Here is an 18,525-nt window from a genome sequence, read left to right as displayed (position 1 = left end):
AGCACTACTGGATGTGAATACAACTCACAAAAGCTTCAGAGATTTCTTCAATAGTAGGTATAATGGTTTTGTATTGGAAACAATAATAGCATGGTATAATATAATTTTGTATTTTAATTTTTTTTTGTAACAGGAAGTTCGTAAAATTATTATTATATAGTAGTAATAAACAGAAAAATAAGTACACAAGTCAGCGTAAAAGGCCTCGACTCCGCATTTTATCTTATATGGCGGATATTTTCGTTGCTATTGAGAATTTTATCATTGGTAGAGATATTAATCAACGCCAGCAAAACCTTGGCTACCCTCAATAGCTTTAACTAGTTTATCTTTCAACTGGACATATCCTTCATAAGGTGGTAAATCCAAACGATTGAAACTGAAATAAAACAAATTTTAGAATGCATTTCAGATATATTTTGCAGAATTTTCGCAAACCAGGTATGTGCTCGAGGAAAGTTGTTAGGAGTGCCCCATTTTTCAATGGTAAACATTTGTGGACCATTTGAACCATACAACTCTTTGAAGCCATTCATTGGAACGCGTGAAGTGCCAGTAACAAACTGTAGTAAGCGCGATCGCATCTCATTTGAAAATGAGAGTACAGCACGCCAAAACCATTGTATTATTATGTGGTTTTGGTGATAGTCTCCCTTGTAGAGGGTATTTTCTCGCCAATCCTTTACATCAATGTTTTGTATACCACACATCAACAATTCTAACTCGTGTTCGTCAAATATCTTAATTAAATTTAATGGAATTATTGAGCCAAATCCATCTAAAAACGATGACATTTGTTCCTTGACCCGTGCTACGAAACGCCATTCAATAACAAGTCTGAGAACATAAATTTGAATATATAAAAAATAAACCGTTTACACAGGATATACTATAAATATTTTTCTTTCGTTATTTATATATTGTATATGTATGTATTAAAGGGTTTAATACATTTAAAACATTTGAGTACTCACTTAATGTATTCATCTTTGTTCTCGTCAGTAACTTCAATATTAGAGCCTCCTGGCTTTAGTTCGTGTTGACTCTTTTGGCCAAACGTGTCTTCATCTAATGAAAAAGTCAATTCCAATTGCCGTGGATCATTTTCCTTTATCCACATTAAAGAATTATAATACTCGGTATCAACTGATTCCATATCTTTTAAATCAATTGGTTTTTGAAGCATCATCTTATAAAATGGACGTATGAAAAATGCATCTAACAGTTTACCGTGATAAACAGCCATGCCAGCTATACGACCAATGAATCTGTGGGAAATTATTCATATTGAAATAAAAAGCAATTCTTTAAGAGTCATTTACATATGTATGTATATATTTATAGAAATTTCGGCTTTTATATTAAGGCGACATAATCAGCCCTATCATAGAATCCGTCGTAGAAAACCTTTGAATACGAATATGAAAAAATTGTAATCGTGGGATCCATGTGAACACGAAAAAAGTGCTGCCAAACTCAAATGTCAAATTTTGATATTTCGACAACAGCTCACTTCAAAGTAAACGAGACAATTTAGCAAATAGTCTTTAGGTTTTTTTTGTCAAGTTAGCTGAATTTTTAAATTAAAATGTATTCGTTGCCATGTGCGGTTGTGCTAATGGGAAAGGAAAGTGAAAGAAGCAATCGGAGTCTCAGTATTGAGTGAAAAATATTGACAGGTGCAGGCAACCCTCTCGATATGGACGAGTGTTCACTAGACAGGGCTAGTATACTGGGGCGGCAGCCCTTGGTCGGGAAAAACCCGAGTCATTCCGGTAACGTAGAACCGGCTGCCATGGGAACGGGCTGCTGGGATGTTACCGCAGGTTTCACCCCTGCAGACACCTGCTTGAACCTGAGCCGCCTCCTAGGCACGTCAGGAGACACCTCTTAGACTACGCTGACGAAATCCAGGATAAAACTGACCGCAACCTACTGGACCGGACAGTATTTAGACAGTCAATAAACGACATCCACCGGGACACCGTCACCACCTTCATGAACTCCCGTCCTGTGAATGCCGTAATCGGAGTCCAACCACCACCTACTGCAGACGAAGAGCTCGAGCTTCCCCGTGAGACTCGTGTAACACTGGCACAAGCAGGTTAAACTCCTACATATCCAGAAATATACCAAACACATGTCCAGCATGTGAAGGTACCCCGCACGACACTAACCACCTCTTCACATGCCCCCTCCAACCGACTCATCTAACACCCCTCTCCCTCTGGACCCAACCTGTCGAAACAGCATGTTTCCTGGGCCTACCCCTAGATGAGCTAGACGAAGACGACCGGTGATATACCTACACTGACAGGGCTACCAATGCTGTTAAAACAACAACAACAACATACGGACGAGTCAATGTAAGTGCTTGCCTTTTTGTTAAAGAAAAAGTTGACTTAATTACGGTTTAAAACAGGTTTATCAAAATTTACCGGTTAAATAAAGTTACATACGTTTTGAGTTCTCCGACTATATTCTGTTTTACGTTTTCTTGCGGAGGAAGGCTATCAGCACGGAGTTGGCAGAGATTTCGACGTGCCAATGGGCCAGTCGACAAAGAAAAATTCCTCTACTATAACCGGAAGGGCTATTACAGTATCAATGCCATGATTGATTTCTCCTTTATTAGCTCCAGCAAAGTGACATACTGCTGCCGTGTCGCTAAAACTTTTCATTGTGGAAGTCATATAAAAGTACATAGTCTTAAAAAATTTATTTTTATTTATAGTCTAGTTAATATAGCACTAACATTTTACGGCTGTTTTATTTGCTTCCTTTTAAATTCTATTTTTATTTCTTTTCTAATTTTTGTCCGTTAGTTTAACGTCGTCGTAGAAAAATTGTACAAAACTCTAAGATTTGACGTTACAAGTGTATTCGGTGAATGCTACTCTACAAGTTTTGAACATACGTTTCGTGCTCTTCGAATTGTATGATTATAATTTCTTACTTTCTACGAAAAACAGTCTACGACGAATTGCATGATAGGGCTGAATATGAAAAAGTCTCATTACTGCGCACTATACAAAGAATGTTTCGTTGCAATCGCAAAGTATAAGAGATGGAGGAACTTTTATTTTGTTACCTCCCAAAAATTCGAGAACTTCTTTAGACTAAGTAAACATCGATAAATTTAGTGTTAGAAATGTCAGCATTTTTTGTTTATATACAAAGGTAGATAATTTCATAAAATTAACAAGGGAAAATGATTTCGGGCATACGTCAGCAGGGAATCGGACCTTAATTCTGCAATACCATCTGCTAATCAAAGCGGATTTTAGAAAAAAATGTGAAACAAAATATAAACAGCCTAAATTCGTTTGGGTCAAAATCCTGTATTTTCAAAATTTGTTTTCAAGACATTAATATTCTGGATATTAAAATTATATATGGAAATTTATTTTGGGCGTTATTCTAAGAAGGTGATATACTACTACTACTTTCTCGAGCCTCTAAGGTCATATGTCACGAGTGGTGTGTTCGATGTTCGATATATGTTAGGAGACCTATAGAAAGATAATTTTTAGAAATAAAGGTTCAAGGTTAGTATACACGTTGTACGGTTCAACTGAAACCAAAGGTATTTCAAACCATTTTCGCAGGCCTTTGAGAATTAAATATCGTTGCGGGAAATCTATACGAACCCTCTAAAAACTTGTGGGATAGGCAACGAAAATCTCCTTTAATTTTTGTAAGATACGCACCAAATTTTGTAAAACTAAAAATGTGTACTTACTTGAAATAACTTAAGTGCTCCTCATTACACAAACCACTGCCATTATTTATTTGTAATGTGTAATTATCCATGGCCGAATATTCAAACAGTCCATAATATGGGTTGAACATTTCCTTTGACAACAAATAGAACCATTCCCTTGCTAGCCCTCCGTAATCTTTAAAATATATAGTGTTGTATTTTTTTTTATTTTTTACTTTTGATTATGAAGTCTTGAACTTACCTAATCCCGTCTCGCCCTCGAATTCCACCCATAGTTTAGTTTTTAACAAATCGGTTTTTGTCACAGAGTTAATGATTCGATACGAGTCTTCCAAAATGGAGGTACGACGAATACGAATCTCAAATTTATTAGGAACATTTGTCTACGAAATGTAACGCATGTAAATTATTTATGAAAAATTTCAATTATATTATTGTATATAAACTCACCGGTTTTCTAATATGACTCTTGAAATACTCGTACTTCTGTTTGTAGTCTCTGGAATATGGGACAGCTTGGCCAGCTATATTAGGATTAGATAATCTTGGATCTTCCCACTGGGTAGTGCGAGTGTCTAAAAACAGGTTATTTATATTATTGTGGTGTGATTAGTCAGATTATTTATATATTATATACTGTTCATTCCATTATTTATTAAATGAACTGAAGTTCCGTTTATTGCTACTTACTATGATCAATATAAAATACTCGTCCATCTGTATGAACACGTTCTTCCCAACCCTCGGGCAGGGGTCCCAAATCGTCCTCAACTCTACGTGTTTGATTTGGCATGGGGCTAGCGCGACCATTTCGTGGATCTATCCATGTCGTACGTCGCGCTGCATGATCTATGAAAAAGGTTCTACCATTTGGTGCCACTTGCATAGACCAATTTGGCGGCAAAGCATCTTCATCTGATCTAGGCGTAGCCTACAAAAATGCATCGATTTTGATAAAAATGTTAACATATTCTTTCTAAGTAGTTTAAATAGAGTAGAGGTACAGGAAGGCACAAAAAAAACGAAACGGTTCAAAGCAGATAGAATTACAATTACAAGGTCGATAGAATATATTATTTTATCAGATATAATCATGAGCTCGACGCATTGATTCAAAATGAAAACGCAATATGTTTTATGAAAAGTCAAAGCATTAGATGGCTGGGGCACATGAACAGAATGCCCAAATGGAGAGCTGCCAGTATAGCGTTCCATAGACAAGACCAGCGTTTGTTTGGGTTGATGAGGTCACAGCCGTCCAACCACTTTTCTATGGATTGATGAGGTCACAGTCAACTTGCGGAAAATGGGGATCGCAAACTGGAAAGACGTAGCAGACGATCCACTGGAGTGGAGAACCGTAGTTGTGGAAGCAATGGTCTGCACTGGACTGTAGTGCTATTGATGATGATGATGATGATGACACATTCACATTTCACATTTGGCGAATGTGGCTGAGTCGGAGTGGAAATGATATAAAAATAATAATTTCGAAACGCTCTATTTACATGTTTTTTTCTTCTTTAGAAACACGAATTTGTAATTATTTCCTACAACGTGATTGATGTTATTTATGTTAAAATAGCTTTTTGCATTGCAAAAGGCAAATATACATTTTTTTTTAAATACATGTTAAGTTTGTTTATTAATCAGATACAAAATCTTAGTTGTTGCGTAATAGCAAAAGAAGATTTCAGGTTGTCCAATAAAATATCGATAGTAAAAATTCAAAAACTGAACTAGGTTCCAAAAAGGGGCATTTTTAATTTTACTTATTTTCAAAAAGAATTCAATAGATTCTTCAATGCAACAGGGCTCTTTTTTAGTGTTTTACAGATTTATTCAATTTAATTTTAAAAATACATGTATACACATAGAGCCTAATTCACAAATTGTTTCAGGTAGAAATTCATACTTACCGGAGGTCTGCTAGAGTCAGATTCATCCACGCTTATATGAAAACGTCGTTGGAAATCAGAAGCTGCTGCCTCAACATTCACATTGCTATTACTAGTTGCTGAGCTAATTTGAAAGAAAACAAAACCTTGATAATAAATTTTATATTAAGCAAATCTTCTTGGAACAATTCGGACATTTAATGACTGAGGTGTGACAAACCTCTAAGCTATTGATAAAATCAATCAATTTAAGTCGATTTAATACTTTCTACAACGCATTCATTTGCTGGCTTTTAATGCAATATTTAAACTGTGTTTGTTTCAACAGTATAAAACATTTTCAATATTTTTTTGGGAATGCTGCTGGGTTCCACATCAGCTATCCACAAGTTTTTTATCAAAAGTTATACATATGTACACATGTTTATATATACATGCTATGAACTTTTATTGAAATCCACTTGGAGCTTTTTACCTGTCAAGCCCTTAATTTCTGGGTTCTAATGAAACATTAAAAAAATGTATTCACTCATAACTATAGTTTAAGTCTTTAAGTGTAGAAATGTTGCGATATTATATGAATTTATTTGTTCGTGAAATAACACAATTTATTAATATAAATGGAAGATCGCTAAATTCAAATGAATTCTTCTGTCACAAGTATTTCGTTAAAACTGATTATCTAATTGTATGTAGGTATGTATGCAATAATTTGGGATGCATATGTACCTTTAAAATAATAAATTTGATTTATTGTATATATTAACACTTACACTAATGGGCGCTCCCATTGCGTAGTACGTGCAGTATGATTAACATAATATGTTCTCCCATTTGCGTCTTGTCGTTCTTCCCAACCAGACGGCAATGGATCGTGATTAACATTGGACGGGAATTGACCCTAAAAACAAATGCTTAGTAATAAATTAACAAAAAAATATAATAAATTATTGTGTACCGCTTGAGTTCCACTCATTCTTGAAGCACTGTCCACATGCTCCCATTCCCCATCAACGGCGTCAGCTTCGCTCGCCTCACCCGATTCATGTATAAATGCATGATAAATCTCTAATGTGCCCTTTATCCGCGACTTTACGCTGCTTGAATATTAATGATCATATAACATATTGTGAATAAAGCGCACTACTAATATTATATTAAATCAAACTAAATTAAAAGTTAACATTTAAATAAAAGTTTGAAAAATTTGAATTCAATAAAGCTGAAAAATTTCATTTGCTACCGTTGTCTTCGTAGTGCGATACTTCGAGTTAATCTAAAGAACCAATTTAATGTTATTCAATAAGAACGAATATACTTTAAAGTTATTCATGAAAAATAGTAAAAAGCAATATAATAAAAGTCGAAACTAATTAATTTAAAATAAATAAATAATAAAATATAATTTTTAAATGAAATCAGTTTAACATACCCTACTGACCTTCTCGGTCTTAATGAGTAGCTTTGTGGAGTTATAGTCGTATTCTCTTGCTCTGTTGGTAGATTACTAAGCGTCAATTCAACCATGCCAAGAAAATCATCTCTGGTTAGTCGATTTTCATCGAATACTTGAAACACCAATTTGTGTTCTGAAGGTTTTACCTAAAAAACAATGCGAAAATAAAGTTCAAATAAAATATGTAAAGAATATTTTCTGAAGCATGAAAATGAAAATTAAGAGAATCTATAATGTATTTAAGTTATTCACTTGCCCTAAATACGAATTCTTCATTCCAAGTAGGGTTGAGAGTCTAAAAAAAAATTAAGTACAGATACAGTAATTACAGAAATGATTGAATTCAAAAACATACCTTCTTTTTGGTCTTCGTCAAAACTGAATCTATATTTATATCACCATTGATTGTATTTAAATCAATCCTTACATATGGATCACTACAAGAAGATACAAAATTTACTTATGTTTAAATATGTGAGTCTATAGTATTAACTATTTGGTATGAAATTTTATTAAAAAAAAGTTATTTTAGAATAATTACAAATCTCTACAGTAGAATGTTGATAGTTAAAATGTCATAAAGAAAGTTAACTAGTAAAGGGTGTTCAGCTTGGAGATACTTTTTCCAATAGAATTCTTTTGGCAGATCACGCGTGACTACTGGCAAACTAAATACATAATTTTTTTCAGTATTCATAGACATTACATCATGGAATGACTTACGCCTCAACAACGTTTACAAATCGCACAATGAATTGTATTACGAAAATCGACGCTCTGTTAAAAGTGTTCAACGCGAGCTCAGGCCAACTTATGGTGTACATGGATGCGGACCATATGTGGCTTAATGGCTATATCAATAGGCAAAACTGCCGTATTTGGGCTGAAGAGCAACCCGAAGCCATTCAAGAACAGCCATAAAACCCATTGGAAATAACTGTTTGGTGCGGCCTTTGGGCGGGGGGAATCATCGGCCATATTTCTTCAAAGATGAGGCTGGCGAACGCGGTCGCGCCATAATAAGCGATTTTTTGATGATAGAAATTGAAACCAGTGAGCTCTACAACATGTGGATCCAAAAAGATGGCGCTACTGGCTATACAGCCGGTGAGACAATGGTTTTATCTCTCGTCTCGGACTAGTGAATTGGCCATCAAGATCATGTGATATCAGATCTTTGTTATCTCTGTGGATAAACCAGCTTCGATTGAGGTATTGGAAGCCAACATTACTAAAGTTATTCACGAAATAACGACCGAAGTCCTTCTGCGAGTCATGCAAAATTGGTGTTTACGGATGTCCGAATTACGGCGCAAGTATTAACTTTAAACATTTTCCCCCCTTATTCACTCCTCTCGGGAGCATAGTTTCGATTTCTGACAGTGTAAGCGATTAGTCTGCCGCTAAAAAATAAATGTCGCAATTATATATATAACAATTATATATATAATCAATTGAATTTTCGTTGTTTTATTTCAATTTAAGATCCGACACCTCTCAATTGATCAGCCTGTCACTGTATATCTTATATTACAATGTTATTTTTTAATATACGAAATTTATAAGTGGAAGAATTATTAAAAAAGTTGTGGCTTCATTTTACAATTAAGATATATTTACATTTCGAATATTGTAAGCGGCCGCCGTAGCCGAGTAGTTTGGTGCGTGACTACCATCCGGAATTCAGAGAGAACGTAGATTCGAATCTCGGTGAAACACAAAAATTAAGAAAACGTTTTTTCTAATAGCGGTCGCCCCTCGGCAGACAAGTGCAAACCTCCGAGTGTATTTCTGCTATGAAAAATCTCTTCATAAAATATATCTGCGGTTCTCAGCCGCCTTGAAACTGTAGGACTCTCCATTTGAGGAACAGCATCGAGACGCACACCACAAATGGGGGAGAAACTCGGCCAAACACAAAAAAAATGGTGTAAGCGCCAATTATTATTTTATACATATATACATACAATTTTGTGTATGAACATTTTCTTACCTTGCTCCAAATATATCCTTTTTCGCTAAAGATTTTCCGTTAATAATTATAATACGTAGGTGGCATGTATCACTCGAGTCATTCTAAAATAAAAAAAAAACCAGAAAACCTTTTATTCATACAGTAGAGGAAAAGGTTCTGGTAAAAGAAATAAAATATTTTGAAAAAATATTGGTTAAGATATAGCCAAGAAATTATTAGGGTCGTTCTATTAATGTGGACTCATTCTGCAATATAAACATCGCAGAACTTATAAGACAACTGTAAATTTTGCTGTTGTTGTTATTTTAATAGCATGTATGCATTCCCCATAAATGTTTTGGGAATGCTGTTAGAGTGGTAGTCTTTACTGGATATAAATCAGAGTCGTTCCCAAAACATAGAACTGACTATGGCGCGAGTGATCTTTTGTTTTTGTTATTGCTTCTGCAACATAAAATATTCCCCATATATTTTCAGCGACATTGGCAGGCAGAGTTCGGATAAAACGTCGGTACCGACTATGCCTTACCTCGCCAACGGTATCATATTAGTAGGAGGCCTTGTTAGCTACCAATAACGTTTCTTTGTCGTGGACACTTCTCACCCCTCTGCATTTTGGACTGGAGTAAGGCGAATGATATTGGTTCCTCTGTTTCATTTCAACACAGAGTGATGAAGCAGACTGACGACCCCGGCCCCCTAAGTAGCCAGTTGATCAGCATGCATATACCGTTACTACCAATGCTTCTGGATGGTTTCACTTCTCCGATAACATGATTTCAGTGTTTTGCAGTTTGTGCAGATGTTTGGTGAATAACATTACCTTATCTACCGATTAATGTTAACAAAGATTTATACAAGATATTTTATCTTAGTATAAACGCTTCCATGAAAGATAAGTCTACTTACAAAGAAAAAATTTTAGTTATGTATGTATCTATTGTTTTTTTAGACAAAAATATTACCAACACTTTAAATTATACACTTGTTGCAAATTAGAATTTTAAGAAGTGTGGGAGAGAAAAGGGAGTGGATTTTATAAGTAATTCTTTATGTACTATTGTGAATGAATCTATTATCCACAAGAATCGAAGTCTTGCATTAGCAATCAGGAAAATCCTTATTATTTTCCCCACCATGTATTGTTTTCCATCAAACACGTATTAACTCCTACTTACATCATGATAACCATGGATTTGATCATTCACCGCCGCCTCAGCCATACTTAATCTATAATTAAAGTATTCTTGACAATGTAATGAAAACAAGTATCACTTATAGATTAAGTCCTTCGTTTACGCTTTCAAACAACCGATGCACTCACATTAACTATGCAATAAACCACAAACATTTGTAATTTAATTAAAACCGATAAAACCGAACTTTAGCAAATATATTTAATTGTAGTTTGATTTTAATGCGTTTACAATTTTTTCAATAATTAATGGGCCACTGTTATATTTTACTAATATTGCCTGCATGTACTTCATATTCATTAGAAACAAACATTCACACTTTTAATACGGGGAATTTCTTCGTCGGAAACAATTGCAATTGGTCCACTTAGGCTATTAAGTTTTTACAAACACGTTGCAAAATATACGCCCGTAGTTAATTAAACATTGCTCATTTTCTACTTTGGTTGTGCAAATTATTATCTGACAAACTATCGCGGCGTACCCACACAACAACACATTAGCAAACTTCACTCTGAAACAACCTGTCAATTATGCATTTGGATATAGCCACTTCATATTATGAATAGAAATTGGAGGATTTTCAAAACAAACCAAGGAAAAAATGATATACGGTATACAAAATACTAAAGGTGGTGTCTTCCGAAAACCGTTGCTTTATTTTTCGCGGTTATGACAACCGATGGCGTCAGTGCTTCAAATAGGCAAACAAAATTAAGAGAAGTTATTTCGTTGTGAATATTCAGTGAATGGAGATTTGTGAGTTTTAAATTAAATCAAATAAAAAATTAAAATCTGCGTGTTAAATTGTGAAAGCACAAGTTATAACAATAATTGCAAATGTATTTTTTTTGCTGTTGCTGGCGATGACGCTGGGCAAGAAAGTATGTATATGAATACAATTTCTTATGTTTCTGTGCTTCCCAAGGCCTGTGACAACAGTACATAAAATAAACAAACAAAAAGGTAGTTAATTTTCATAGCAGCCGGTTTTACATTACCGGAATGACTCGGGTTTTTCCGACCAAGGGCTGCCGCCCCACTAACCCTGTCTAGTGTACCTTACCCGTAGTAAACCAAAGTGAGTGGAAAGTCAAGAATATCGCATAAATCGTACACATATATCTACATCTATGGTGTAACCAAATAAATTTATACATTTGTTAATAAAATCAAAGTAAACAAAGAATAATTTGTAATTGTGCGATTTTAAATTGCGATCTTCCCCAGCTTGCAACGGTCGCTTATTCGATGAAGCAAGCGAGATATCTTCTAAGCCCATCAGCCTATTTAATATTTTCAGCGCATATTGGAAGCGAATATATTGATTCACTGACATTTTCTTTTTCATTTTTCGCTTAACAAACTTTTTCCCCTTGCTCGAAATTGCAAGGCGTTCTTTGTATGAAAGTTTTTGTTGGATGAAAGTAAAAGTATATCGATGATAGCTGTCCCGCATGCATGCTAATCGCAGCTTGTGGCATCGAGGCAAATCTATTAAAGGTGGTATTGGTAAACCAGTTGATTTGCTTTTTTTCATTCGAAGCGTACCTCACGATGTCAGCATAAAACGAAAATCATGAAAAGTCGTTCCATTTACATTATCGTATAGTTTGTTTCTACCTCCAACTTCACGTCGGCTCTGCAACTTTGTTCTTCCTTTTGACGTGATAACGTCTTATAATTCGATTTAGCCGGCTGCACGCACGAAAAAATGTGTCGTTATCTTACTCAATCGTCGTTATCTTGCTCATGCGTCGTTACCTTGGTTGAACTGCAAGTGAGAGCGCGGAACGAACGACATAGAGCACAATCGGCCCCCGCGTTCGACAACGTTCGACATCTGGCTCTCTCCTACTCGAGTGAGCATGTGTATGTATATGCGCATATGTATATAAATTCACATTTTTGTATTTGCATATGCCTTCATCCTGTGTGCATGGTAATGAACCATTTCTCTGTTGAGAATAGGAGATGATAGGAAAAGTAGGAAATGAAAGGTGGTGTTTCGAGGGTAATGTGTCTTGAAAAAGGCAAATCGATGATGTTGCCTCTTAGTGCTGTTGACTTATTAACGTCTGAAGCACAATCGAAATTGAACATATCTTTCAGGAGTTTGATAAATGCTTCGTCATTTTTCACGTTTCCATTTACCTCCTCCTCTATATCCATACAAAATATCTATCAAACAAATAAAATTAAAATTTTGTTTTGAAAATTGCAATCATTACATCAGTATTTTCTTATGACGTTGTCACGTTAAACTATCGTCAGTAAACCGACTTTACAGACAACCCCTTTTTATTTTCTTTTCTACTCTCTGTTGTCGGGATATTTCTATGTACGATACGTTGATGTTGATCTAAAGCCCACACCTTTAATGAATGCGCCTTGCCTGTCATTCATGTTTCGGTTTTTCATTCGTTTGGTATTTTTGCCAGACGTTTCGCGAATGTTCATGATTTGTCACAGTGCCTTCCGCGTCATTCCGATTAGACACCAAATTCTTCTACCCAAACGAGTACCTTTCTATATCGTTCCTCTAGAGAGCGGTAAAATTTTTCGATAATTCCATCTGATTGGGAATGCCAGGGTGTTGTACGTGTTTTTTTAATCTTCATCAAGCAACAAAACTATTTATATCATGCGAACCTTACTAAAGTAGTTCATAGTTACAAACAGACTCGCGACATCATATGGTGTACCCGTGTAATTCCATGACTTCTGGCCTTTGGATCTTTCGTTGACGCAGTATAGCGCGCCATTTTCTATATATTCGACTACTGATTATCTGCAATTAACCCAGTAAATGTCCGCCAAATCTGTTCCAGCGTTTTAGTAACATCCAGATGATCTCCTGTTGACCCATTGTGGAATCCCTCTAACACACTACACCCAATATACCTTTGCCACAAGACTTTCTATCGCCATTTCAGCCTTAGACCCCATCTAACATCGTTTGCTTCCATGATATTTTCTAGGCCAGCATCATTCAAGTAACTTCTTATAGAACTGAGTTTCCAATTGCACTAAGGGGTCCTTGCGGCTATGAGCTCGAAAATTTAGGGTATTTTCAGGATTTTTTTTATCAATAAGAAAAAATGAAAAACGATATTTAAAATTTTTAGGTTTTTTATTCAACTTCTTTTACATATAAAATGAAATTTTTTTTTAAATTAATCAATTTAAAAATGGCGCTAAAGTAGACCCTTCCGAAAAAATAAACCTCGACGGTGTTATACATTTTGGCTCTTCTACTTATCTGAAACACAAAAACCAAAAGAATTATTAATCTACTACCGTACCCGTACTAGAATAAAAAAAATGGCAAAATGGCGCGGTTTTTAATTTGACACTCTAAAAATCTTTTTTTTTTCTTTTGTTCAGTTTTTCAATAAAAAAATACGAAATACCCACGGGCGATAGCCATTGATGTTGTGAATAACATACTAAAATTTCAGATGATTCGGTTGAATGGTTTTTTTTTACAACACCAGGCGGACCGCTCTCTACCTACTCGTAATTAATGGGCTGTAAAAGCTATGATATTAGAAATTTCCGCATGAAAATTTCAAAGTATATTCTTTCGAAATATAGAAAAAAAAAAGATGTCAACTATCCTCTCAGATCTCGGGCTTTGAAGAATGCTTACGCTCTATTGCATAAGGTCGCTGAGATAGGGCATCAGCATGTCCATGTGGTGTACAACATGTAATATGTGAATGTATTTGTTCAAAAACTTTTTATCTTTCGCTCTCTCTTTTCAGGTAACCAAGTCTTTATGAGATCGCTTCTCTGTTGAGGGCTATCACAGTTTATAAAGGCTTCTACAGCTCGGGGCTTTTCAATCACAGAATAACTATGACTTCAAATAATTGAACACCTTACTGGAACAACGTGTCTTTTCGTTTTTTCACCACTGTTATTCCCACGATTATATTTGCCGTCTCTGCAGCAGCTTCCATTGCCCACACTTCACCTATCCCACAGCCACCTTCCCCATTAGCCCTTAAGACTATTCAGATTTTGGGTGGATCCGTTGACACTGACTTAGGATTATCTTTCTGGACTGTACACTGTTCTTATAGCCAGTATTAAGAGGTATCACCATATTCTGATACGACAGCAACCGTGTATTCAAATCCAATGTAAAATCATCCAGCAGCATGATTTCAGCTAGTAAAAATGTGTTCCCAACTGGCAAAGCTCCAATAATAACCTCACAAACTACCTTTCCGGATCTGTTTCCGTTTTCATTCCTGAAGCTTTCTGAAGCTTATAGCCAACCATTGGTTGCACATTACTGCTAACCAAATCTGACCGGATGATCGAGTTCGTTGCACCTATGTCCAGAGTAAATACCTGGGATCGGGGGCGCCATTGCAAGTCCCAGCTTTCGCTGCTTTCTATCTGAGTTCGCATTTATCTTCGACGACAGCTCCGCTCACTTTTGGGAAATGTGTAATGAAACTTGTGATGATATTTGAGACGACGACTGCAAAGGCAATTTCGATATTGCGGCCATAATCAAATTTCATGTCGTCAGCTTTGTTTCTCGAAGTTGATAAGCCAACTCCTTCTTAAGTTGTGGGACCCTAAGTTCACCCAACTTTGCTATTTTTTTAGGTCCAGTTTTATGGCAATTTATTCAACAAACCCAATTTTTATGCTTTTCACCAATAAAACGTCTCAGTCTTTTCTTCACATTGTTAATAATAATTAAACAAAAAAAAAAAAAACACCGAAATATTTTACTAATATAATTTCATTATTTGTTTCAAATTAAACCTTTCACAATAGCATTGACAGCTGATTGTCAATTTTGCAGGTAATCTGCCGTATGTGAACGGGTGGATTAATTTGGTGGATTTATAGGCGATTAATGCATATGTGAACATATTCTAAGTATGCATCTGTGGGCATTAATTACCAATAAAAAACAAATTTAATTTAACTGTTCACATATGACATATGACAGATTACCTGCAAAATTGACAATCAGCTGTCAATGCTATTGTGAAAGGTTTAATTTGAAACAAATAATGAAATTATATTGGTAAAATATTTCGGTGTTTTTTTTTGTTTAATTATTATTAACAATATGAGGAAAAGACAAGAAGAAATAGCTAGATTAATTGCGCAGTTGGTTACTAAAAATAAACTGGAGTAATTCCGTAAACGAGACATACAACCCTCTGTTTTCTGTGTAATAGATCATTATTTTTATGAGTGTAAAGAAAAACGTATAAGTAAAATCTAAATAAAATGGATGAAGGCAAAGAAGAAAGATTTGCACACATAATTCTAATAAAATATTTGTTAGATATTATTAACTATGCATTCACATAACAGAAAAAAAGCGTGTGTCCTGTTATTACTTATTATAAAATGATATATCGAATTTCGAATGCGTATTGCTGCCATACTTTTTTGAAACCTCAGTAAACGTCGTTTACGGTTTTCCTCCAACTTTTTATTACTAGCAATTGCGCAATTAAATAAACTATTCCTTCTCCTTGTATTTTCCTCATATCGTTAATAATTAAACAAACCAAAAACTCCAAAATATTCCTCCAAAGTAATTTCTAAGAAGAAAGTCTTTCAAAACAATATTAAAAGCTGCTTGTCAATTTTGCAGGTAATCTGCCATGCTGGAATTAATTTCATGGATTTATTGGTAATTACTGCATATACCTATGAATGTACTTTTAGATGTTAGAGTCTTGCGATGCAAAGCACATTGAGCAAGTAGTAGCAGTAGAGCTTTTGATCGTTGGAATGTTAAAACTACCAAAAATGATTGACTACTTAAAGTCATTTAAACAAAATTTTACAATTCTTAAACCAAAAAACAGAAAAAAATTGTATCAGTTGCTCAACCACCACTAGCTGTTCAATGGGTATAGATACGGAGTACTTTTACATATTGAGTATATCGGGGTCGATTCTGTATTAAGAGTTTAACCTGCTACTTTATCCGGCACGTAATGTTGCTAGCAATATCCACGGTATATAGAATATAGGGCAATTGCTGAAAACCTCTACTTTAGTTATTCTTTTATGTTTTTTTATACGCAGCACTCACGGCACCCTGTATCCTATCATTCTTGAACAGTAACAAAGTGAATAGTCCTATTGTAGTAATATAAATACCGTTTATCGATAAATAAATAAAAAGCAATTCTTGGATGCGCTAAAGTTATCGCAACGCTCCATTTTGTATCGAATGTATTATACGATTGTGTAAATTTCTTCCCTAGACAAGGTTATTGAAATCTGGCGAAAATACTCGGGTGGAAAATATAACTTAAATATTGAAGCAAATTAAAATGTCAGCCACGGACCAAATGAGGGCAATGCTCGACCAATTAATGGGCACAACTCGTAATGGAGATGATGGACGCGGCCTGAAGTTTTCTGATTCCCGTGTATGTAAAAGTTTTTTACTTGATTGTTGTCCTCATGATATTCTCGCTTCAACTCGCATGGATCTAGGAGAGTGCCCAAAAGTTCATGATCTTGCTTTCAGAGCTGATTATGAAAGCGCTGCCAAGTCGCATGATTTTTATTACGATATAGAAGCGATGGAACATCTGCAAGCTTTTATAGCAGATTGTGACCGACGTACAGAATCTGCAAAACAGCGTCTTAAGGAAACACAAGAGGAACTAACTGCTGAGGTGGCTGAAAAAGCAAATGCCGTACATGCTTTAGCAGAAGAAATCGGTAAAAAACTAGCTAAGGCCGAAGCGCTAGGAGAAGCAGGCGAAGTTGAGGAGAGTATGTCCCTAATGAAAGAAATAGAGGAATTGCGCACTAAAAAAATTAAAGCAGAACACGAATATCGCACATCAATGCCTGCTTCAACCTATCAACAACAAAAGTTGCGAGTATGTGAGGTATGTTCTGCCTATTTAGGTATACATGATAATGATATACGACTGGCGGATCACTTTGGTGGTAAGCTTCATTTGGGTTTTCTCACTATACGTGAAAAATTGGTGGAGCTAGAAAAAAGCGCTGGTCCACGTAAGGCTGAACTTAAACGTAGTGGAAAAATGAATGAGCGCGGTGACGATAGACAGCGGTCTCGGTATTTCGTGGGTGGTCGAGAGCTAGACCGACGTTCTCGTGTACATCGATCGAGATCTAGAGATCGAACTCGACGTAATGAGCGTGGAGGGGGTGCAAGTAGTTCTGACAGTCGATCAGAGAGGCGTGCAGAAAAGGATAAAGAAAGAGAAAGGGATCATGACCGGCGAGGAAATGCGGTATCACCTGTCAGAGAAGAAAGAAGGCGTTCAAGATCACGATCCCGAGCACATAACTACAGTTCTCGACGGAGGTCTCACTCACATGAGCGTCATCGCCGCTAAGGAGAACAGGATTGCAGAAAACTGAAACTATCTGTTGCATTAGATTACACTTTATTCGACGGCAACTACATATGATTTTAATGTGTACATGAAGATTCCGGTAGCACGTATGTAATTAATTAAAATATTTTACGTATTTCATTATGTAACTAATCATAAATTCAATTCAATGTTTTCTTTTTGCGATTTCTTGAATAAAATCTCTTTCTCGATTATAGAAATCATATACCACCATTGTTCAGATTTTGGTATGTAAATATTGATTGCTTATTAAATAAAATATTAGTACGAAAATAGTAAACTTATTTAGGTAAACTATTCACTGACCAGAACTGTAAGCTGAATGGACCATTTCAGACCAAGGTTTCACGAAAGCGCATGGTTTTATGATTTCAAAACTTGTCCTTCACAAAAGATTCTATTTAAAAAGATTTGTTTTGGCACATATTATATTAATGGTATGTAGTAACTTCAAATGCACAAATTTTCATAATGTAAAGTGATTTTAACGTCATTAGCATAGTCAACGGCAACCTAATTGAACTTAAACCAAATTCAACATAGTATCCACTTTCCTGGTAATTTGGGTATGTATTTGAAGTACGACAGTTATTTGAAAATAACTGAGTTTTTTTGTAGCCCCCATCTTTGAAAAATAAATATGGTTGGGAAATGAGTTGCCGGGTTTATTGCATATAGAATTTTTTCCTACCTATGGACATGATAAATCTAATAAGTGTTACAATTGGCCTTGGTATGTATTTAAATATGTATATTCTACCTCTATTCAAATATAAATTGAAACATTTATAAATTTGGTTTTCTGTATTTATTCGCATTCCATAACTTGACAAATGCTTAGTTCACCTATGGAAAGTTTTATTAAAACCATAATTTGGA

General features: G+C 35.3%; 2 protein-coding genes across 6 annotated transcripts; one reads left to right on the top strand and one right to left on the bottom strand.

Moving 5' to 3' along the window:
• Positions 1-42: 42 nt before the first annotated feature.
• On the bottom strand, positions 43-10,764 carry LOC129242872 (E3 ubiquitin-protein ligase Nedd-4). Of its 4 annotated transcripts, none has more exons than XM_054879766.1 (15): positions 10,232-10,764; positions 9,072-9,154; positions 7,434-7,515; positions 7,335-7,373; positions 7,055-7,224; positions 6,581-6,722; positions 6,396-6,523; positions 5,644-5,746; positions 4,415-4,655; positions 4,175-4,299; positions 3,966-4,107; positions 3,743-3,899; positions 975-1,268; positions 439-837; positions 43-379 (listed from the first exon to the last, which is right to left on the bottom strand). In XM_054879766.1, exons 1-15 carry the CDS (start codon positions 10,274-10,276, stop codon positions 277-279), a joined length of 2,253 nt encoding a protein of 750 aa, XP_054735741.1. In that variant the 5' UTR covers positions 10,277-10,764; the 3' UTR covers positions 43-276. The 4 variants fall into 4 exon arrangements, with proteins under 4 accessions (XP_054735741.1, XP_054735742.1, XP_054735743.1 ...); XM_054879767.1 differs by having other exon boundaries at positions 6,581-6,719; XM_054879768.1 differs by having other exon boundaries at positions 7,064-7,224.
• Positions 10,765-16,472: 5,708 nt separating this feature from the next.
• On the top strand, positions 16,473-18,439 carry LOC129241534 (putative RNA-binding protein Luc7-like 1). 2 transcript variants are annotated; one of them, XM_054877927.1, is made up of 5 exons: positions 16,473-17,732; positions 17,844-17,873; positions 17,936-18,083; positions 18,149-18,212; positions 18,265-18,439. In XM_054877927.1, exon 1 carries the CDS (start codon positions 16,579-16,581, stop codon positions 17,623-17,625), a length of 1,047 nt encoding a protein of 348 aa, XP_054733902.1. In that variant the 5' UTR covers positions 16,473-16,578; the 3' UTR covers positions 17,626-17,732; positions 17,844-17,873; positions 17,936-18,083; positions 18,149-18,212; positions 18,265-18,439. The 2 variants fall into 2 exon arrangements, with proteins under 2 accessions (XP_054733902.1, XP_054733901.1); XM_054877926.1 differs by having other exon boundaries at positions 18,144-18,212.
• Positions 18,440-18,525: the final 86 nt, after the last annotated feature.

This window comes from Anastrepha obliqua, chromosome 3, assembly GCF_027943255.1.
Source record: "Anastrepha obliqua isolate idAnaObli1 chromosome 3, idAnaObli1_1.0, whole genome shotgun sequence".
NCBI classification, from domain to species: Eukaryota; Metazoa; Arthropoda; class Insecta; order Diptera; family Tephritidae; genus Anastrepha; species Anastrepha obliqua.
This window is presented reverse-complemented; position numbering and strand designations above follow the sequence as displayed.